This window comes from Trachemys scripta, chromosome 2 (genome assembly GCF_013100865.1).
Source record: "Trachemys scripta elegans isolate TJP31775 chromosome 2, CAS_Tse_1.0, whole genome shotgun sequence".
Classification (NCBI taxonomy): Eukaryota; Metazoa; Chordata; order Testudines; family Emydidae; genus Trachemys; species Trachemys scripta.
This window is the reverse complement of record NC_048299.1, coordinates 36,449,235-36,472,441: the sequence shown is the minus strand read 5'-3', so window position 1 is coordinate 36,472,441 and position 23,207 is coordinate 36,449,235. Positions and strand designations below refer to the sequence as shown.

Genomic DNA, 23,207 nt, shown 5'->3' with positions numbered 1-23,207 from the left:
AAAGTTGTAAAGACAAGCTGGTAACGCCACATTTTAAAAACAATTATTAGGGCCGCTAATGCTGCTGAGAAACCCAAATTTATGGCTTTAAGACCTAATTAGGTGGTAAATGGCTGTCAGAAAAAAAATTCTGTAGTAATCCAGTTGGCATTTATCTAATTATCGCTTCATAGTGTAGTTTAAATGACTCAAATAAGGGATTTAAAAAATGCATTTAAGTGAATTATTCCTCTAATCAAGAGTACGTTAAACAGGTACTGAAAGCACAGTAGGGCATAAGAAAGGGGTTGCGTGCGGGGATGGGGGGGGTTGTTAAGTGAGTCAAACTTGACTCCTTTATCTGGTATCCCATCAAAGGCATGAATCTGTAGTCACTGTATACACAAAACACCCACTGATAGCAATGAGAGTTATCTGCATACAAGGGTTGAAGCACAGTTGTAATATTCCCAGTGTACCAGTTTGTCTGCTTGGCAGGCAGGCAGGCTGCCCAGCTCCCTGGTTAGTTGGCTGCTCGGTTGTCTTGCTGGACACTGAGGTTTGAAAATACCAAAATGTTTCTGCTGGGGGGAACGTTTTGGTGCTTCTGAAACAACATATAGCTGAATTTTAGTTCTGTGAAAATGTCTGAGTTTTTACCATTTTGTCCTGATTTAGGATGAAAACATTTCAGAAAACTCAATTATTTTCAAGGAACTAAAATTCCATTTTCTGGCCAGCTCTAATCTTTGTTAATGATTCAACATCCTGCAACTTCAATTAAAGTGGGAGAGCTAACAAATATACATCTTCCGAAACATCCTGTAGCTTTGCCAGCAAAGAAAAGGGAAAACCAGAAGTTACATTTCTGATAGTCTTAAGTTAAAAACAATGGAGTTCTGAGCTATTTGGCCTCTAGTCACTACCACAATAAGAAATGTTAAAATGTTAGTAATTTTAAAAAAATCTTAAGAAAAGAAATCAAAGAAGCAAACAAATATGCACAAGCCCAATTTTCAGAAATCTTTTGTAAGTCCTCATTGACATCCAATACCATAGCTAGCTATACCAACTAAAGAACAAGGTTCACCTGCAAAAAGCACAAAGATGGCCTTGTTAGAACTATACATTCCCTCCAGCTTTAAATTTCTGTGTGTCTATTTGGTCAGACAGATTAAAATCAACAGCAAATGGAAACCTCATTACTTAGTTCATTGTGTGAAAAAGTGCTACCTCAACATTTTCTGCTTTCTAGAGTATATGAATAATGTAGATAATTTCATTGTTCTTTGGAGCACATATCTAAATTCACATCATTCAGTTTCTGAGATAAAAATCTCTTGTTACTTCTCTGCATCACCTAATCCTATGCATATTTTACCTGCAGTTAGGAACATGTGAAAAAGCCAAAAAAGTAGTTCTTTAATTTGAAAATAAGTACAATATGAAGGAATCCAGAAGAATGATTATTTCCCAAGGTTCCCAATTCTGGATTGCAAAGGTTACCAGCGGATTTATATTTACAAGACATTTACCAGTAGCTAAAGAGGGGTGCACTGAAAGGAATGATTCTTTCAATTAAATACTCACCAAGCTTGCTGAATGTGGCTGTGAATGCATGGACCTCATAGATGACATACTGGTCTGGTGCATGTATCCATACCCTTGGGACTGGCTTTGTTGATATGCCCCAGGAAGCACAGGGGCTGCACATTAAAGAAATACAGAAGCATTACTACAAGAGTTAAAACAATATCCTTGTTGAGTGTGTGTGCAACTTCTCTTAGCAGTTGGTAGCAGTTGTAGATTGCTCTCCCGATTAGAAACCTGCAGCATAAATAGGGATTCATGTTCCCAAAGGTAGGTAACTCTAAATCAGTAGAGAAGAGTTTTAAGTGACAAAACAAGCCTTGTGTAGGTTGAATTCTACATAAACCTAACACAATCAGCAAAGAAATATTCATTAGCATCATGACTAACTGGAAGCACAACAGTGAGTAGGAAGGCTTGAAAGACCTCTAGAAACATGACCACACATGTGCACCAAAAACTAGGGACATCACTAAGGCCAGATCATTAAACACAGCTACATCGCCCGGAGTGTGAAAAGCACACACCCCTGAATTACACATTTAAGCCAACCTGACCCCTGTATAGACAGCACTAGGTTGACAGAAGAATTCTTCCATGGACCCAAGCTACCACCTCTCAGGGAGGAGGATTTACTACAGTGATGGGGAAACCGCTCTATCACTGCAGTGACTGTCTCCACTGAAGAGCTCCAGCAATGCAGCTGCAGCAGTGTCTCCATAGTGTATAAGTGTAGACACAGAACTCAAAATTTTGATGCTACATTGAGATACTAGATGATCATAATGGTCCCTTCTGACCTTAAAGTCTATGAGATACTAGAGAAAAATGATACCCTGGGGCACATGACAGTTTGATTTTTGTTAATGAAAAAAAGACAAACCTAAAACTAAGTACTGAAACAAAGTTGAAATATTTTAGTAACACTGCTTAACCAATTTATTCCTAATTATAGTATATTTACTTTCTTTTATAGGCTAAAGACCTAGAAAGGCCTATTTCATCTAGTTTATGTGACCATTTAGCAGTGGGTACTGAGCTGGGTTCCCTTAGTTTACACTGACTTCATTAACACCGTGGCCAAGCATAGAGATTAATTAAAACCTGGCAATTTCTTTCTGTCCCTTTCCTTTGTCCTCCTCTGTCCAACATTGCTCTTCCCTCCCACAGAGACAGACATTTTTTTGGTAGTATGATTTTACCAACCATAGATGACAACACTATACTGTGGTTTATTGAGGAAAAGCTGCTGAAAGATCAAATAAAAACCGCATGGACCCTTGTGATGATTTGGGAATGTCTGTACAATTTATGAATTGTGATGTGAACTCAATCTGTATCAGGCCAAAAACTCAATCTTGTACATGCAGCTTTTTGCCTTCTCTGTTTCCTGTTTGCCTCCATGTTGGGTTGAAGTACCCACACAGAGAGATACAGGGCTAACACTACTTGACGGAGTACTCAGCTACAGGAAATCTATTCACTCTAGACGAAAGACTGGTCACTACCCAGAAGAACTGGTTTAGCGGGGGGGGGGAGATCACCTTGGCAACAAAGGCGTTTGTGCTTATGTGGGGAAGCTGAAAGTGGCATCATCTGACACAGAGGAATGAAAGTTTCAAAGGGGCTGAAGCTGTTCTGTTCAGGGGCCATTTTCCTCTAGTCCAGGAGAAAGAAGTAATGCAACATTAGCCATGCACTGAAGCCTGACCCAGCCCAAAGAATGTCCCAGAGTGGTGAGGAAACTGAGGTAGAAATATGCATGATGTAATGTTTATTGGTTTATATCTTCTGTACTCTCCTGTGCCTTATATGATTAAGTATAAAATAACAAATGTGTTAGACACTGAACAAAGTCTGTGTGTGAGATACGCTTCACAACTGCTGCATGCCCCTAAGAAAGTTAAACTGTAAACCAGAAGTGGAGTCCTGGGAGAGGGTGTGTTTAAATACACAGGAGGCTGAAGTACCTCGACAGTGGGGTTTACCTTTCAGATGAGAATACCAGACAGAAGGTCTGTGCCCCAAGAGTGTGCCTAGGGACCCCAAGATTGAGCAGTGGCTGGATTCTGTTCAGGCTCCAAGGGCTTAAAGCACCTGGGAATCCAGAGCAGCAAAGCCTGGATTTGCCTCACAGCAGTCCTCGAGAGTGGCTGGAAGGGGGTGCTCGCTAAGTTCTGTGACAAACCTCTACCCTTACTCCTTGCTAGAAGGAGATTCCTAATAATTTAAATCAATACAGTCTCTGTTCCAACATCCTGCTTTGACACCAGACTGACAGAATCTGAAAAACAAGTGTCTCTGGGCATCTGTGAAACCCAAGTGTAGCTGAGGTGGCCATTCAGTACCTTCTCAACAAGCCTTCATTTTTGGGGAAGGTGGCCAGTCCTGACAATAACTAGTAAGGTGGTTAATATCCAAATTTGAAGGTTTAATCATTTCCTGTCTAGCCATGGCTTGCAAGCCTCACCAATATTGGGCCTAACGTCTCTCTGCTGGTTTTATCCAGCTATTGCGAACCTTAGTTCATCTCTCAAATGGTTAATTGGTATTCTCCAAGCACAACTGAAACTTCACTAAGCAAAACTGCAAAAAATAAAGATGGTGCATTTCTTTTGACACTTTTTCCACAAAATTATCAAGCCCGCTTGAATTCTATCAACTTATCAATGATGCAAATGGTCATTTTCCTTCAGGGACATGTGACTGAGCTGAAGCAGGCTAGATGATTCACATTGCTCTCAACTTGGAACGATTCACCTGGTTGGGATTTTGAGAGATTTGCCCCCTTGGCTTTGAAAGAAGTGAAGAACATCCCCCCCACCCTTGGAGCAACCTTCCATCCCAGTCCTCAAGGTGGGTGCAAAATTGATACAGAACAGGAGGACTGCAAAAATAATTTATGGAGGGGCTCAAGAGGTGCAGAATTAATTGATGAGGGGTTGCACAATTAATTGATTGGCAGTTATGGTTTTGGGGAGGAGCTGGAAGATGGCACACCATCAGGCAGTGCTTTAATGCAAGATATTGGCAAGTGCGCAATAATATTCTGGCCTTTTTACCTCTGAAGGAACCAGGATGTATAGAAGGGTGTGAAATGAACTATGGGGAAAGGTTTGCTGAATTGTGCTTGAATGGAAGTTCAGTTTGTGCTTTGTGAGAAGATTCATTTTCATTTTACCCAATCTGCTTCCCTATCCTTAATTCTGAGATTGGTGGTTTGAGCAAATAGAGTTTTCCTGTAACTGAAAATTTTATTATAAGTAATATATTAAAATAAACTACATATATGATTAAAATATTGAGTGCTCATTATCCAGTCATCATATGCATTATGTTATACTTTTTAAAGATAGTGAATTACTATATTCTTAATTAAGGTATTTATGATTTGGGACACCTATTTCAAACCACTACAAATGCACAGATTGTGTTGTGAGGTGAGAGAGTAAAGTTGAAGCCATATGTTGATTTAGTCAGAGAAGTTCCTATAACATGAAGCAACTCGTGGACAGTAATATGCAGTACTGGAATATAATGAATAATGCATGTTTTAGATGTGGCAACTTCATTCTAGTGATGTATGAGTGCACAGATACTTTAAAGCAGTTTAATCATCAGAAAATTATTGCTCATTAATGTGTTCACAAGGTGATCATGATATTAAGTTAATGGTTCTAAGCAGTTCATCAGATAATTTATGTTTCAATGTTGTCACATACTACTTCTAAATGACCAGACATGGCCTTTCCTGAGAAAATGGATAGAAGTGCAATTTAGTCAAAAGTTACTGTGAGCACGGTTCGGTGAACATATTTTGCCTAATTTCAAACTCATTTGAACACTATGGGCCAAATTTACCACAACTGGAAATGAGAGCAACTCCACTGAAACCAATGGTGTGTTCTGCTTGTGCCAGTGTTAAATGTGGCTATGTGTGTTCAAAATTAAGAGCAGAATTCAATCTTTTTGAGTTCACAGAGTATTGGGAATGAGCATATGGTCAGTTCTTATCTGTTACTGAGCTCGGCTCCTGCTCCAGCACTCACACTCCCTCCTCTCTGCTATGCAGGGACAAAAGAGAGAAGGAGCCCTCTATTCCTGCCAGGAGAGGCAGATACACACCAACCCCTTTACGCAGCTCCTGTCAAGAAAAGACACCCTAACAACCCCTGCTTTCATCCCAATGGAAAGTGGAGTGATGTTGCTAGTGGAAACCCTTCCCTTATGACTTCTACTCCCTGATAGGGCCTAAGTCCCTCAACAATCATCACTCCTCTCTCATTGTCTGTGTTCAGAGTTTCTTCCAAATCCAGAAAGGCTCTTCTGAGAATGGGTGGCCCACACACTCAGAACCAATATGCCAACCACCAAGCAGTAGGACTGTGGAAATATGCTTTCTTGCCCTGGTGTCCAGTTTCTGTCCAGGTGAAAGAAGTCAAACAAACTGCAACAGAGAATCTACTTGCTAATGTTATCTGGCTGTAATACAAATTTCCAGAAATTACTCAGGCTACATAGACTCATAGAAAATTAGTGTTGGAAGAGACCTCAGCAGGTCATCTAGTCCAACCCCCTGCTCAAAGCAGGATCAACCCCAACTAAATCATCCCCAGTGCTACAGTGGTGCAGCTGCACCACTGTAGCGCTTCTGATGAAGACCTCTATGCCGACGCGAGAGAGCTTTCTCGTCGGCTTAGTTACTCCACCTCGCACAACAGACGGTAGCTATGTCAGTGGGAGAAGCTCTTGTTTGAAAATTTAATAAGTGGGTGATGGAGGCTGGCATCATGGCCTGATTGGAGGTGGGAGTCAATAACTTGATAGTGAATGAGGTGTTAGGTATGGTGAGGACAGGCATTGAAAGTCCTTGTAAATTAATCCGAGTAGCTTCTGTCTGATGCAACAGAAAAGGGGGAGCCAGTGGAGGCAGGCAAAGAGTGGGGCAATGTGATCAAAACAATGGGCTAGGAATATTATCTTAGCAGCAGCATGCTGAATAGATACAAGTAGGGCAAAACTGTATTTGTCAGGAGGATGTTGCAGTAATTGAGACACAGGTAATGAGAGCTTGGAGAAGCATTCTACCTGCAAGGATGGGTAGGAAAGCCCCATATCTTAGAGAAGTTATGCTGAAAGAATCAGCAAGATTTAGACATAGCCTGGCTGTAATGATCTAGAGAGAGGTTCGAATCGAAGATGATTCCAGGCTATAGGCCTGAGCTACAGACAGGATGATGATATGAGGATTACTGGGGCAGGGAAAGAGATTAGAAGCTCAGTTTTAGCCATATTGCGTTTGAGATGATGGCTACATATCCATGAGGAAATGTCAGAGAAACAGGCTAAGCCTTTAGTTTGGACAGAAGGAGACAGGGTCTAGAGTAAAGAGATAGATCTATGAGTCATCAGTATAGAGGTAGTAATTGAATTTGTGTTTGCTGATGAGGTTACCCAAAGATAAGGTGTAGAGGGAAAAGAGAAGGGGACCCAGGACAGAGCCCTGTGGGACCCACGCAGAAAGCTGAAATGGGAGTGGGGGTGGGGTGGAGTTGAAGAAGATCCTCCAAAGGAAATTCTGAAGTGGTGAAAAGAGAAGTAGGAGGAGAACCAGGAGATGACAGAGTCACAGAAGTGAAGTAGAGTAGGCCAAGAAATGATTTTCCTGCACAGTGAAAAGTTTTGAGATTGCAAAAAAATATTCCCATCCCAAATCAGGACAAAAAGTGAAAAATCTTAAATTTTTTCACAGACTGAAAATCTGGAGAAAAAATGTTTCAGGTAAATAAATGTTTTGTTTAGATAATTTCAAAATGTTTCATTTTTATTTGATCAGTTTTATTTTTTTTAACTATAATTAGCTTGAATTTATAAACAAAAAGTATTTTCAAACCAGAAAAAAACCACTTTTTCCCCCCCATTTCCTAAAGTCATCATGACAAATTTGGATATTTTTCACTACCCTAAATTATAAAAATATACAAAATAAACTGTGCATGCATCAAATGTATTCACAGAAAAATCATCAAAAAGTTTGGCTATGGAATGAACTTTCAACAGGAATAGTAATTTTATAGCATTTAAAATAATTAATAAAAGCAACCTGAAGCAAATACTCACCAGCAACTACACACCACACAACAGAAACACTAACCCAGGAACCAATCCCTGCAACAAACCCCATTGCCAACTCTGTCCGCATATCTATTCAAGGGACACCATCATAGGACCTAACCACATCAGCCACACCATCAGGGGCTCCTGCACCTGTACATCTACCAATGTGATATATGCCATCATGTGCCAGCAATGCCCCTCTGCCATGTACATTGGCCAAACCAGACAGTCTCTATGTAAAAGAATAAATGGACACAAATCAGACATCAAGAATTATAACATTCAAAAACCAGTAGGAGAGCACTTCAATCTCCCTGGACACTCAATAACAGACTTGAAAGTGGCCATTCTTCAACAACAAAACTTCAAAAACAGACTTCAACGAGAAACTGCAGAACTGGAATTAATTTGCAAACTTGACACCATCAAATTAGGCCTGAATAAAGACTGGGAGTGGCTGGGTCACTACAAAAAATAATTTCCCCTGTGTTGATACTCACACCTTCTTGTCAACTGTTAAGAATGGGTCACATCTACCCTAACTGAATTGGCTTCGTTAGCACTGACCGCCCACTTGGTAAGTCAACTCTCATCTTTTCATGTGCTGTATATTTATACCTGCCTACTTTTTTTCATGCATCTGATGAAGTGGATGATAGCCCACGAAAGCTTATGCCCGAATAAGTTTAAGTCAAGTCTCTAAGGTGCCACAAGGACTCCTCATTGTTTTTGCAGATACAGACTAACACGGCTACCCCTCTGAAAAATAATTAATGTTGATTGTTCACAGTACTAAAAAAACAAGTGATGTCTGGAGTTAAACAGCTGTCAAAGCTTTTAAACGTCATAATGAATAAAATGAAGTAATTTCTAGGTAAATTTTATTAAGGTCATAAATGAATATTAATTCTGTTCTGTACAGTTATTTTTATAACAGTGTACTCTGACACAAGCAAACAAGAATGCAGTTCAAAAAGCAAGTTTGTCACTTATGTAAATTGAGTGAAATTACTGTGGAAAGTTCATGATCCTGCAGTTCTTATTCAAGCAACAATTCCACTGAAATAAATTAGACTTTCACCTAAGTAGGAATTGCAGGAAGATGCCCCACCTGGTTATTTTTAACATTTGGAAGAAAACAAATGTATTTTGAGAGCAGGAAAAAAACATCTGGTGTATTTATGCCATATGGAAAATTATTGCCATATTTATTATTTTGCAACTTCTGTTTCCATTTTCAGGGACTATCTATGTGAGGAGGAAATGAGCTGATAATACGGTCATAGGGATTTCTCTGTCTCAGCAAAGAAATACAAGAGAGTGGCCGTCACTGACGTGTGTGAGGTACAATGGGACACAAAAATTCCTGTCATTTGCCCTGCAGAACTGCCACTTTCAGCAAAAAACTGTAATCTTGTGTCACAAAAGGTATACGTTTTTAAAAAGTGACACAATTATATCTTTTGATTTTTAAATATAGCCAATAATATAGTATAATCACAGAAAGCTGTGTTGTACAGACACTAATTATATGATAAATATTCTGTCATAAATCCAGTAACAGATGGAGTGAGAATTTAGGAAGTGCAGGCAAGGCAGTGTGGAGTAATTTGGTTGGTGAAAGGGCTGGATAATTCCGAAGTGTAGGTGAATAATAAGATAATTGCATAGGCCCCAATTGTCCCCCCTAGATCTGCCCACAGATTTCCCCACTTCTGTGGGGAAGGATGGCTTATCCACTCCATGGGACTGTTTCTACACCCCCTTCCTTGGAGTCCTTTGTGGCCTCTGTGAGGTCTGGAGCTCTGCACTGGAGTCTACGTGGCCCAGAGGTAGGGGAAGGAAAATACAAATAAATAGTTTTCTTTCTAGCCCCATGGACATTTATTGGAAAATAAAAGTAATATGGCCCCAACCTGTATTATCTTTTCTGTGGAACCCTCCTACCTGGGGTCCAGGAAGGTGCTGCAGCCAGGGGAAATCCCTGCTATCAATAGAGCCATGTAGCTGGACAGTGAGCAGGGGCTGATGGCCAGAGTCTGGGCAGAGGTTCAGGATCTCTGTATGGACTGCTCAAGGGAGGGGGGCAGACCTTTGCCATTGGGAACCCAAAATCTGCCACCCTCTGCCATAACAGGAGAATGCAAGGGGGATCTTCAGAAGGAGATCCCTGTGGAGATTTCCCCCCTCAACACTCCCTTCACGGGGAGGCACAGGAATGGAGTGAGGTTGGGCCATGGGTCAGAAGCCTCCTCATCAGTTACCCTGTAACTTACATCCAAACCATTTTGTAAGACAGTTTTAGAGTATTATATATATCTAATTTACAACGCCACTAACCTGGGAGATGTCCAGTGCAGTTTGGAGACAGAGAGAAGCACCATCACCACCAACCAATTATATAGAGTTAGGGTGACCAGATGTCCCGATTTTATAGGGACAGTCCCGATTTTTGGGTCTTTTTCTTATATAGGGTCCTATTACCTCTCACCCCTGTCCCGATTTTTCACACTTGCTGTCTGGTCACCCTATATACGGTCCCTATTTCTGGGTATTACTGAGTGCTAAGGGAGGGGCCAAGAGCTAGTGAGGTGCTCCCCTATTGGTCTTCAGGGAGCATATTGTCACCCACACTGGCCCTGCTCCAGCAAAGCTCAAAGGACACTGCTTCAGGAAATTGCAACCCTCAATTTCATTTATAATGCTGACTTACAGGTTTTCTGTTTATTGGAGCATGGTTATGTAGGTTCAACTGTACAGGATAAACCTGGTAGATGTCCGGATTCCCTGAGAGCCAGTTAGAACACTGGCCTTCTTATTTTAATACCTGGGGGTACAACATGACCAATAGCATATACATTATGAAATATAGACAGATACTGCATCTCAGGATATTCAAGTAGTCAGAATGTTTTGAATAGTCACCATCCTATAAAATACAAACAGAGGTTATTTGTAATGTTCACATCTATTGAAACTGTGAACCTAAGGCTATATCTACACTACAAACTAGGGGTGTGATTCCCCTGCCTGCATACACAGACTCGTGCTAGTTTTCATCAAACTCGTGCGAGTATAAATAGCAGTGTAGCCATAGTAGTGGCAGTGGAAGCAAAGCTTAGTCATGTCAAGTATGTGTCTACCAGTTTCAGGCTCATGGTTCAGACATAGCCTCAATGTTTTCTGTGGCATTAACTAAAACAGTGACAATCTGTAGGTGAAGACAAGTCACTGATCAAGGTTATATTAGCAGCATCAAACTAGTATAACCAGTTGTTACAATGACAAGTTAAAAATTGTATGAGGTCATATTTGACATTTAGAATTTGATGAACATTTATAACAACTCATTTGAGCTGAAAGTAACAAATTGTTTTACTGCTCTCACATCCCTTTGGCCAGTTGAGACCTACAACTCCTGTAAAAATAGTACCATTTGGACTATTCTGCTTGTAAACCTAAAAATGGAGTTTATTGTCCCCCGTTTTAATCCTTAAAATATAGTTTGCAGGTTATTGTGAGCATTAAATATTGCAGAACAGCTAAACCAATGGCAATGAAGAAATAGCAATATTTTGAATGGCCAGTCATTAAAAGCTTTATGTCCTTGATGCACTTGTTTTACTCACAAAAGTAGAGTTTTGATATATTAAGGACATTAATTCAATCTATGATCAAAAAACTGAATAATTGGGGAAAGTAGACATATCTCTGAAGCACAATTTACACCAGATACTGATTTTTGTTTAGGCAATTCTGTTAATCAATCTGGTGGGTATAGGATTTCTATATCTATTTTCCTGAACATATGATTAGAGTTCAACTCATAGTTACAGCCATACATATGTTTCTACTTATATGGTTTTGGTTTACCTTGGTACTGTTCTGGTAGTCTAAAGATGAGCTTCCCCAACCATTCCATATACACTAGAGCAGTAACTATTATTAATAATTATGTAAGAAATACGTAGATTTGTCCCCATTTCTTACACTGCATTTGTAATGGTTGTGTACATAAATCATACAGAGCCCTTCAATACAGCACTAGAAATGTATTGCAATAGTTTGCAGGTACGGCTGCAGGATTTGGTACCATGTCATGTCTCTCAGTGAAGTGCAAACCTTGTTACAAACTGAGTTTTTAGCTGGCATGTCACATAGGGTTCATAGCATGCCTCAGCTCAGAAAGCAGAGTGAGACGTTTCACTTCACAGTACAACACTCTTCATTTCTGAAGGCACGCAACAGCCAAAAAAGCCATTTTGTGATATGCCTTTTCCAGTGCTGAGGGCACACAACCGGTCACAAAACGCTGCAATTCCTTCTCACATTGCATACAGGTGGTTGTCATTGTATTGTGCTCTCTCACACATTTTTCTGAAACAATTAACAAAAATGAAGAGCATATTGGTAACATTAGCAATGTGTTCTAATTTGTAATTAGATTTCCTGAACAAAAGATTGTTATCCAGGTGATGGGATGAACCTGGCAAGTCTTTCTCACACAAGCAGCCCCATGATTGCTATGCAGCTATTTATTTGATTGAGTAAGGCACCTCGGTGTAAGTAAAGGTGGAAGGACCACATTGGTGAGGCATGAGAAAATGACTAACATAAGATTTAGTATTAACATGTATTGTCAGATAGCCAAAATCCTCTACAGAGTCTCAAAAATCCACATCGTGACACCTGGTAGTCTTGGAACAACTGCTTGGTAAGAGCTCACTAGCACTTCACCTTGTTGAGCCCCTCCACAATTTCTCCTATGCTTCTTACTAATCATTTGTACAGCATCACTCTCAACTAACTGGCAGAGACCCACAGAGGACAGAGCAACTGAGTCATTGCTTTGCTCCTGGAGTTGCGAAGAGGACAGTTGGATCTCCACTGGACTCATCTTCAACCCAATGTGGGGAAGGATCTCCTTATTCTGCAAAAGCCAGGAGATGTGGGGAGAGGCCCAGGAGAGAACAATGGGCAAAGAGAATCAAAGTAGTAAATATTTAGGAAATGCAAAATTAAGGGTTTTCCTAGGAATGTTAACTCATCCACATTGAGCACACAGTGTATGGAACATTTTCAGCTGTTAATTACACTGTTAAATGCACACCTGATTTCAATGGCATCAACAGATTCTCTACATATCTGAGAGTAAACTCTAGCTTTAACTTTGAGTTCTTTCTCAAAAGATTACATGTGAAAACAAGGGTTTACTGATGCCTCAGTGTTTTCCAATGGAAGAGAATGAAATCTAGTCCTCAATTTGGACTAATACTTTGTCCTGTAAATCAAACAAACACATTCATAGTACAGTGGGGAGGGGGTGTCACCGTATAAGAGTTTGGTAGTCTAGGCTAGGCTACATAGATTAGATAAGACTGAGTGAGCCAATGCACAAATGTTGTGCCTACTAACATTTCTTCTCAATTGGAACCATTCTGGGTGCCCCGCCTTACATAGTTCTGAATGCTAAAGTGGATTCTTTGCAGGAATTCATGATGCATATTAAATATACTTCTTTCACAGAACTTTATCTATAAGCGAGTGTACGTATTTTAAACCCAGCCTATTTGTATACCATTTTACTAAGGAAATCTGAAAATGCACCTCAAATTTCATTTGCCTTTCTCCCTCAATTACAAGACTGGTATCACTTTCCTGTTCCCAGGAACCCCCTGATGCTTGCATACAGTCCACTGAGGACGTATAGAAGACTTGCTCTCACTACCTGTGATGTAGTTGTTTTTGTTTTTAAACGTTTACAGTTGTAGAAATGACTCCAGCTTTGAACACTTCCTAGGAATCAATGTGAGAGGGAAGGCTGAAGCTGACATGAAAAACCACCACTCCTTGCATTTAAAGATAGAGTCTTCAAATTGGTAAGAACTAAGTCATGGTCCCTAAATAAGCACTCATTTCCTTTGTGGAGAAATTTAAAACAGGGTATTCTGTGAGAGTAAACCTTTTTAAAGAGAAATGCACTGGTCCGGTCAAAAATCAGTTTGTCAAAGAGAATCCATTCTCATTGCAGGGGTCCCCAATTTTGCAAGCAGGTAAACCTTCATCTCATGTTTAATGCAAACACAATGTATACATTGAATAAATTGTGGTACCAACTAATATAGAACAGATAATTATCTATCTCTGTGCATTTTACCCACAAAGATTTTAGTTTACTACTTCAGTCACCTAAAAAAAGTCGACAAATTTAAGTCAGATGTACTGATTATTTTGATTTCTTTCTACTATTCACACTATATTAGGCACTTTAAAAAAACAGAAAAATCTTATGAGTACTGACATGGAAAGAAAGGAAAACTTTAATGTGGTTATCTTTGCCAGAAAAGAGACATTCTTCTCACATCTAGTTTTCAGGCTGGCAAAGTTGGTATGGGGCTTGAATTTACAAGAAATAAAATTAAAAGCATTCTCTATAGTCTGAAAGAAAAATAATTCAGAAACAAGTGAAAGATGATGCTGGAAAAGAGAAGTGTATATATGACTCAAAAGGAGAGAGAGTAAACAAACTATGCTCTTTTGTGGTGTCCAATCTTAAGTGTCTCTGTGGTGGGAAGCCTGCTGATGCACTGGAATGTGGCTAGGCGATCCCTAAAAGTCTATTGTTCTTTCCATACAGTTAGGTGGCTCTGCCTTCAGAGCTAGGCGCCTGGCCAACAGCCACCACTCTCTGGCAGCCCAGCTCTGAAGGCAGTGCTGCAATCAGCAGTGGCGCAGAAGTAAGGGTAGCAATACCGCTACCACCCTACAATAACCTTATGACCCCCACACAATTCCTTTTTGGGTCAGGACCCCTACAATTACAACATCGTGAAATTTCAGATTTAAATTGCTGAAATCATGAAATTTACAATTTTTAAAATCCTCTGACCATGAAATTGATCAAAATGGACAGTGAATTTGATGTCAGGATGTCTTTTTCACGTGGGATATGTTGAAGTGCTCTACAGTTCACTCCCTGTAGTCCAGACTTTGGCACTGTGTTAGGATAAAGTAAGAAAGGTGATAAAATAACATGAAAATACACATCTTGTGTTATTCTGTGTGTGGGTCTGTGTAAAATGATTCTCGAAAACATTTTAGTAATAATTAGTGATAGTTGACACGAGGACCCTTTTTGTTCAGGGGGTAAGGCACTGGCCAGGTTTTCTGCATCTTGAAGGTGAAAACTCTAACTCAGACTCCCTTCCTAGCCCTCTTCCTGCTTGCTGGAGCCACATAAGAAGGTTACTACAACCCTAATGTTCGCAGTCTACATGGCACAAAAAGTGGGGAGAGGGACAGACAGAACAGGGAGCAGCTCCCCAAATCCTGCCATAAGTGAGATCCTCTCTCCTCCATTTCTCTAGGCTCAACTGTCTCCTGATTAGGCTAACCCAGTGTGTAACAGCATACCTGGCCTTCTGGGGCTTCCATGATCGAAGAGGCAGTGACTTTTTTAGTCTGAGGAAGGTTTTGTGTGTGCATCATCTTGGCTGCATATGCACAAGCATCTCTGAGTGGGTCTAGGGGTTTCTTTCTGCAAAACTAATGTTTTAAATATCAACTTCAGGGCTGATGTAGTGGGAAGCACCTAGCATGAAGTGGTATATAATGAAATTTTGTTGGCAGTGAGATATAGTAGAATGAGAGGCCCACACTTGTTCAAAGCATTGCAGTATTCAAACTACAGTTCTAATGATAGTGATCATTGGCCTATTATGAAATGGAAGAAAAGGAGCTCACTATAAATGTATTTGACTATTATATGAAATAGCTCAGCAGTATAAATGAAAATGTGCTGTCTTTCAGGACAGACTATTTTATGTAGACATGCCCCAGGGATTGTTCTTTGTCTCAGCTCAAAGAAGGTGGCTGATAAGTACTAAAGCTAAGGAAATCTTTCTTTCCCACAGTAAAAACAGCCATTTTTTGTATTTTCTTATTTGTATTTGAGACTGTAAATCTGAGTGGGTTTTGGATTCTGTCTGAATATCCAAAAACACGGGTCTAAGAAGCACTAGAACTGGCCATGGCAAATGGGCTAAGTTTTCTGGCACAACTGTAGTTGAGCAGCTGTCTGTGATTAAACTAGCCTCACACATCCGCTCTCAATGCTATATGTCCCTGCCAGCCTGCAATGCACTCCCATCTTAGTGGAGTGGAGGATAGATATCTCCTGGAATCCTGCAGAAGGTGGGCAGGAAGGGAGAGCTGCAGGCTAAGGTGCTCTGGAGTGTCATCTGCACCCAAAACACATGTTGAGATCATGTCTGGAAGGGGATGGAGAGCAGTACAGGAGGAGAGATGTGTCTGCCTTGCTTTGTGCCCTGAGACGCATTATTCTGCAGTTGCTGCCCCTCCCCGCCCCATCATGGAGGTCTAGTTTAAGTTGTTTCCAAGATGCTGAGTGATCGCCAACATTGGAATAAACATGAGTGAGAGTCCCCGGAGGTGGCTGGTGGACCCTGATAACATTTCCCCTTCTGCATCCAGGCTAAGTCTTTGCAAAGTGAGGTACACATCATGTGTACCTTCATTCCCCTTTGCAGTGGGAAGATGAGAGGATTTGGAGTTGGCTGAATCGCAGGGGTTAGGTTGAAAGGCTCAACCCTGAATATTGGCATGAGGACATTTAACACAGCATTGGACCTATGTAAATGTTTTTCCTATTAAAATTAAAAGGTAATAAATGTGTGCCTCCTGCTTAGAATTCATTTCAGTATTAGTGTTTCATTCACCTGTGAGACCTGGCCTAAGCCTTTTTGGGTCACCAGCTGTCTTTGCTTTTTCTTAGACAAAGATCTCTGTCTGTAAAGATCTTAAGACAACATAAAGCTGAATTAGAAAAAACTAAAACATCAACCTACCTATTTTTTCCAATATGTAACAATACTAGGTCCAACCATCTTATGCAAATGACAGAAGGGATTTGACACCCACTTTATTGCCTTCCTCCTACTCACAAATTAAAAGAAAACTTAAAATAAGAAAGGCTGCAGACATTTGGAGAAAACTGTGTTGGCGGAGGGGATGTACAGTATGCATGAGCATGACAATGAAAACCTGAAAGATAGAGAGGAAGTAAAAAGGATGAATGAATGTAAGGATAACAATAGGAAGAAACCAACCAGGAAGAGTTTAACAACAATAACAAAAAGACACTATATTGGAACAAAATACAGTAACATAAGAATGGCCATACTGGTTCAGACCAATAGTCCATTGAGCCCAGTATCCTGTCTTCCAACAGTGACCAGTGCCAGATGCTTCAGAGGAAATGAATGGAACAGGGCAAATATCAAGTGATCAATCCCCTATTGTCGAGTTCCAGCTTCTGGCACTCAGAGGCTTAGGGGCACCCAGAGCTTGGGGTTACCCTGACCATCTCGGCTAATAGACACTGATGGACCTATCTGCCATGAACTTGTCTAATTCTTTTTTGAACCCAGTTATACTTTTGGCCTGCACAACATCCCCTGCAATGAGTTCCACAGGTTGACTGTGCCTTGTGCGATGTTTGCTTTACACATGCTGTCTATTAATTTCACTGGGTTCTTGTGTTATGCGAAGGGGTAAATAACACTTTCTTATTCTCTTTCGCCACCCCATTTTGCCATCCCCTGTTAGTAGTCTCTTTTCTAAGCTGAACAGTCCCAGTCTTTTTAATCTTTCCTCATATGGAACCTCTTCCATACCCCTAATCATTTTTGTTGCCATTCTCTGTACTTTTTCCAATTCTATTATATCTTTTTTGAGATGTGGTGACCGCAACTGCATGCAATATTAAAGGAGTGGACATACCATGGATTTATATAGTGGCATTATGATCTGAATTATATGAATCCAATACCAGATGGCAACTAAGATCATTTTAAAGAAGAACTTTCAGAATCAAAACAAAACTGGGTAAAGTTTAAAAAAAATTCTGCCCATTTAAATAAAAAAAGACAGTATATCAGAACAAAACAAGAGCTGAAATGAAAGCCCCACTGAGATACAGTAAATTGGAAGATAATTAAAATAAAAACTGAAAGAAGCAAAAGAATATTGGAAAGTGAAATGAAAACATTTCGGGATCAAAACAAGATGGAAGGAAACTTCCATAAAAGACTTGATAACTACAATAAAAGGAAGAACCTTAAGGAAAAGACTCTCTGAACTATAATGAAAACAAAATGTGAATGCCCAAACTATTGAATGAAACAAGAACTGAAAGAGAGATAGTAGCAGTGAATCATGACAATTTAACCCTTCCAGTGCTGGAGGTTTGGATTTTCTAATTTGAAACACAAGAGCAGAAGACTCTCCAATTTCAAGCTCAGTGACACAAATGGGTGATACAAAATGGAAGTGATCAAAATAATGGTAATATCACAATAGTAGCACCAACACGACCAAAATGTCTAAAACTATCTTCTGATAGCTGGCCATACTAGCACTTCATAATACTATCACATGGGCTTCTATGGTTACTTTCTGCCCCATCATGAAAGAGCCTGGATTGTTTTTTAAATAATGATTTGTTCTAATGCACAATTTGTTCCAGGTGCTCGGGGGGTGGGGATGAGTCTCATAAGTGATCGCAGCTGTAGTCTCCCTATCTTAACTCTGAACTTCCATACTCTAGGTTTAGGTTACTTGTAATTTTAATCCCACTCAGAATTTCCTGGATATGTAATACTCTGTTTCTTTGTTTATTATAACTAATGGTTTTGAAGGGAAATACACACACAAATCACTGACACATGCCTGCAACCTTAACTTAATGTTACCAAGTTTTTTGTGTGAGATTAATAAATAAAACAATAATTAATGGAAGGTTAGGGGAAGAAACATAAAACCAGATTCTCTGCTACAGAGAGAGGAGCCAAACATAGTTCGAAGGCATCTTTGTTCTGCTCATATTCTGGGCTGCTGTAGTTGCTGAAATGTAAGTTACTATCTCAGGCTGCCTATGTGCTGGAGTGATAGCATTATGGCTACTCCAATTTCTGATTACCTCAGCCCCACCCGTTTAGGCCAGAGTTTACAAAAGAGGGTGGTGTAGGGAGAATTCTCCCCTGGCACCTTGCAGTTCATTTACAGGCTTTACAGCCCTTACATGCTGACAAAGTGGTATACAGATGCCATGCAGTTCTTGCAGCAAATGGTGGCTGCAACCAATTAGGCCACTCCCAACCACAAGCCACTCTTTGAACCTACTCTAATTCATGGCCACAAAGTAACATTTATGGACGCGCCTAAGTGATACAGGTGCCTAAGTCCCATTTCTAAAAGTTATTTAGGAGTCTAAATCACTTTTGAAAATGGTCCTGAAGCATCCATGTCACTTAGGTATTCTTGAAAATATTACCAACTATGTGGTCTCCTGCCCACCCAGATACAGGATGCTGGCTCAGACCACATGCTCTTCCCTTGTAGAGAGAGCTAGAGCATTTTTGGCCAAACCTTGACAGTCCATTTACATGCATAATTGTCTTGTGGAATTGCTGAATTCATTCCTCCCTCAGATTTAGCCACAGTTTAAAGATGCCTGTGCAAAAGCTGCAACATGCCCGGTCCTGTGACCAAAAAAACCAGACAAATATAATACAGCCTTAAAACCCAACCAAAAAGAAATGTCATATACTAGTGAAGACAACTGATAGCCACAGCAACCACAATGAGAAAACTAGAGGTAATTCACTTAGCACCTCTTCTCAGCACACTGAAGAGGAAAATGTGAGCTGAGGGCAGCAAGGGAAGCTGAATGGCCCCTGCACTCTCCATCCCTTAAGAAGAGGGAAATTCCCAAAGCCCCTTAAAGGAAAGCTATCAAGCAGCTCAACAAATATTTGGATTGTAATTAGCAAGAAGAGTGGAGTTCCTGGCATCTCCCTAAGACTTCCAAGCAAAGATGTCCTGGAGAATTGCTATGAGAAGGAGGTGGTAGGAGGTCAGGAGTGGGTAGAAAGGATTTTTTGACTCGGACAAAAAAAAAATTTCTTCTAACATTGATTTTTAATTCCAGACTGTATAAACCCAACATATTGTTACGTTGGGGGTTGAGCGAAACCTCATTGAAATTGGTGGGTGTAACATCAGCCTTTCATTCAGGACAAACATAAAAAAGCAATTAAGCTCCTGTGTGGTATAGACAGATGAAACAATAAGAGCCACAACTCAAAACACAGACCACATGCAAGCCTGGAGGAGCTCAATCATGCAGTCAGAGTCTTCCCTGGGGTCTGAATGTAAATGCATGGGACTGAGGGTTGTTTGATGGAGCCATGTGTGTGAGGGAGAAGGGGCAGAAACACCAGAGAAGGCAGCAAGGACGCTTTCATAGCATGATTTTGAGAAAAAAAATTAAAGTCAGCTTTTGGGGGGAATGCTGGTTAGAAAGAGGCTTGGAACAGTGAAAAAAAGAAACTGTCCCCTGTTTGTTTCATACTCTGTTCAGGGACACAGAATTTTACATACATTCTTTGTAAACAAACAGGGCTGCATCAAAGAAATACCTGCCTCGGGCATCAGTGTATCCCCCAAATGGAAATAACCTGAAAGATCCTGAATATTGGCCAACCACTCAGGTCAAAAGGGGTAACAATACCCTGCTACAGTACACTGATATTAACAGGGTCCTACTCAACAAATCCTCATTGAGTCCTGGCCCCTCATCCTGGCTGAACAGATCTGTGAGCCATTAGTGATTATCTCTGAGAACTCATGGAGGATGGGAGAGATCTCAGAGGACTGCACAAAGGACAAAAAGGTACCTATCTATAAAAAAAAAAGGGGGGGGAATAAGGACAACCAAGGGAATTGCAGACCAATCAGCTTAACTTCGGTACCCGGAAAGATAATGGAGCAAAAATAATCAAACAATCAATTTGTAAGCACCTAGACAATAATAAGGTGATAAGTAACAGTCAATGTAAATTTGTCAAGAACAAATCATGTCAAACCAACCTATTATGTTTCTTTGACAGGGCAACAAGCCTTGTGGATGGGGGGAAGCCAAAGATGTAATATATCTTGACGTTAGTAAGACTTCTGATACTGTCTTACGTGAGCTTTTCATAAGCAAAATAGGGAAATATAGCCTAGATTAACTTACAATAAAGTGGACACACAATTGGTTGGAAAAGCATACTCAGAGAGTAGTTAGCAGTGGTTCACAATCAAGCTGGAAGGGCATATTGAGTGGGGTCCAGCAGGAATCTGTCCTGGGTCTGGGTCTATTCAATATCTTCATAAACGATTTGGATAATGGCATAGAGGGTGCACTTATATAAAGTTTGCAGATGATACCAACTAGAAGGGGTTGTAAGTGCTTTGAAGGAGAGGATTAGAATTCAAAATGATCTTGACAAACTGGAGAAACGGTCTGAAATAAACAGCATGAAATGCAATATGGACAAATGCAAATTATTACACTTAGGCACAAATAATAAATTGCACAAATACAAAATGGGAAATGACTGCCTATGAAGAAGTACTGCAGAAAAGGATATGGGGGGGGGCAAGGGGGAGGATAATAGTGGATCACCAGCTAAATATGAAACAACAATGCAATATTGTTGCAAAAGACCTCAACTAGAGAATTGTGTCCAGTTCTGGGCATCACACTTCAAGAAAGCTGTAGATAAACTAGAGAAAATCCAGGGGAAAGCAACAAAAATGATTAAAGATCTAGAATACATGACCTATGAGGAAAGACTGGAGAAACTGGGTTTGTTTAGTCTGGAGAAGAGAAGACTGAGGGGGGATATCATAAGTCTAAGGATGTAAAAGGTTGTTTGTTATAAAGAGGAGGGTGACAAACCATTCTCCTTAGCCACTGAGGATAGGAAAGTAGTAATGTGCTTAAATTGCAGCAAAGGAGATTTAGACATTAGGAAAAACTTCCTAACTGTCAGGGTAGTAAAGCACTGGAACAAATTACCTCAGGTGGTTATAGGATCTCGGTCATTGGAGGTTTTTAAAGAACAGGTTAGACAAACACCTGTCAGGGATGGTTTAGATAATATTTAGTCCTGCCTCAGTGCAGAGCACTGGACTTGATGACCTATCAAGATCCATTCAAATCCTGTATTTCTATGATAACAATGAATTTTGAAAGAGACACAGAAACAAAGAATGTTAATAGCAAAGCAACCAATAAGATACCCACCCTACTTACTATACTATTCTCAGACTGAGACTCAGGAGATAAGGACTCAGTTCCCAGTTCTTACTGACTTCCTGTGTGACCACAGACAAGTCAAGTCAACTTATTTCTCTGAGCCTGTCCCCCATCTGAACATAGAAGATAATACTATTTTCCTTCTCCCATCCTTAGTCTGCCTTGTCTAGCCATTGTGGGCAGGACTATCACTCACTACGTATACATACAGCACCTAGCATAATAGGGCTCTGATCTTAGTTGAGACCTCTAGGCACTATGACAACAATACTGTAATGTACTGCACTAAAAGGCATCAGGCTCTATGTGTGCCTTCTGCAGTTTACAATTAGAATGCTTGGTACCCTTCTAATACTAAGTTGCAACGAAGAATCCTAAATTATGAATTGGTGGCAGTATCTCTATATTAACATCCTATAACATTTTAAAAAGTTTTAAAAGATATTTAAAACCACTTTCATTTTTTAATGCCCATATTTTCCAAAGTTAATATTGGCTGTCTCTACCATCCTACAATTTTTTAAATTCTAGAACACATTGTTTTTAAACTTTTAAAATTCACAAATAGAGTCTAATACACGCTGCAATTTAATTGGAGATGGGTCTGACCCACAAAATTTGGATCATGATCCAACATTTTCAAAGTTCAACAACCAATATTTTGCTTCTGGCCTATTTCTAATGTTGACAGAAAGTGAGCAAATGGAAGAATAAACATTTCACACTTATGTGGTAGAATTCCCAGCAAACAACAAAAAAGTACCTTCTCTGAACAAAGTTATATATATATATATATATATATCCTCAAAAAGGGAAAATTGTTGGCAGAAGCATGAAGCCAAGGTATCGGTATGTTCTGATAAGCAAGTCTTTTCATATGGCAAATTGAAAATAGAACAGAAAGTCACACTAGTACAGACAATTCACATTTAACTTTCTAAAGATCCAAAAAATCATTCTCAGAGATCTTCTATTTATTTTACCACCCTGTATACCATATGATCCATCAGCAGAGGTATTTATGTTTGTGGTATGAGCTTGTACTAATGAAAACAACTTTTGCTCAATATTCTGATACAAAACTATACACTGGAAAAATATCAGATTATAATCTTAGTTTCTAAATGTACTTTCTGAATACCTTATTTTCAGGTCTATAGCATATGAGAGCCCAGGAAAGGTTTCTTATCTAAGAAAGTTCTCAGTCTTTCTTCTTTTCCTTTCATGGTATCAAAAATAGCCTAGTGCATACAGATATTTACTATGGTAATGGTGAGATCTGGTCATTAAGACCCTCAACTGTTATTATAAGGTTGATTTGTTCACTGGAAATCACAAGTAGGTTCAAGCTGCT

The 23,207-nt window shown here is 39.9% G+C and overlaps 1 protein-coding gene across 12 annotated transcripts in view; it reads right to left on the bottom strand.

Moving 5' to 3' along the window:
- Nucleotides 1-23,207, bottom strand: part of NEBL (nebulette) — a 402,354-nt gene that overhangs the window by 6,822 nt on the left and 372,325 nt on the right. For 10 of the 12 annotated variants that reach the window (XM_034760316.1, XM_034760314.1, XM_034760311.1 and 7 more), the window contains one exon: nucleotides 1,570-1,685. In XM_034760316.1, coding sequence (XP_034616207.1) covers nucleotides 1,570-1,685 — 116 coding nt within the window. Of the gene's footprint in view, nucleotides 1-1,569; nucleotides 1,686-14,575; nucleotides 14,683-16,553; nucleotides 16,750-23,207 lie in introns of those variants that run through there. The other 2 variants (XR_004644415.1, XR_004644416.1) reach the window with 2 other exon arrangements.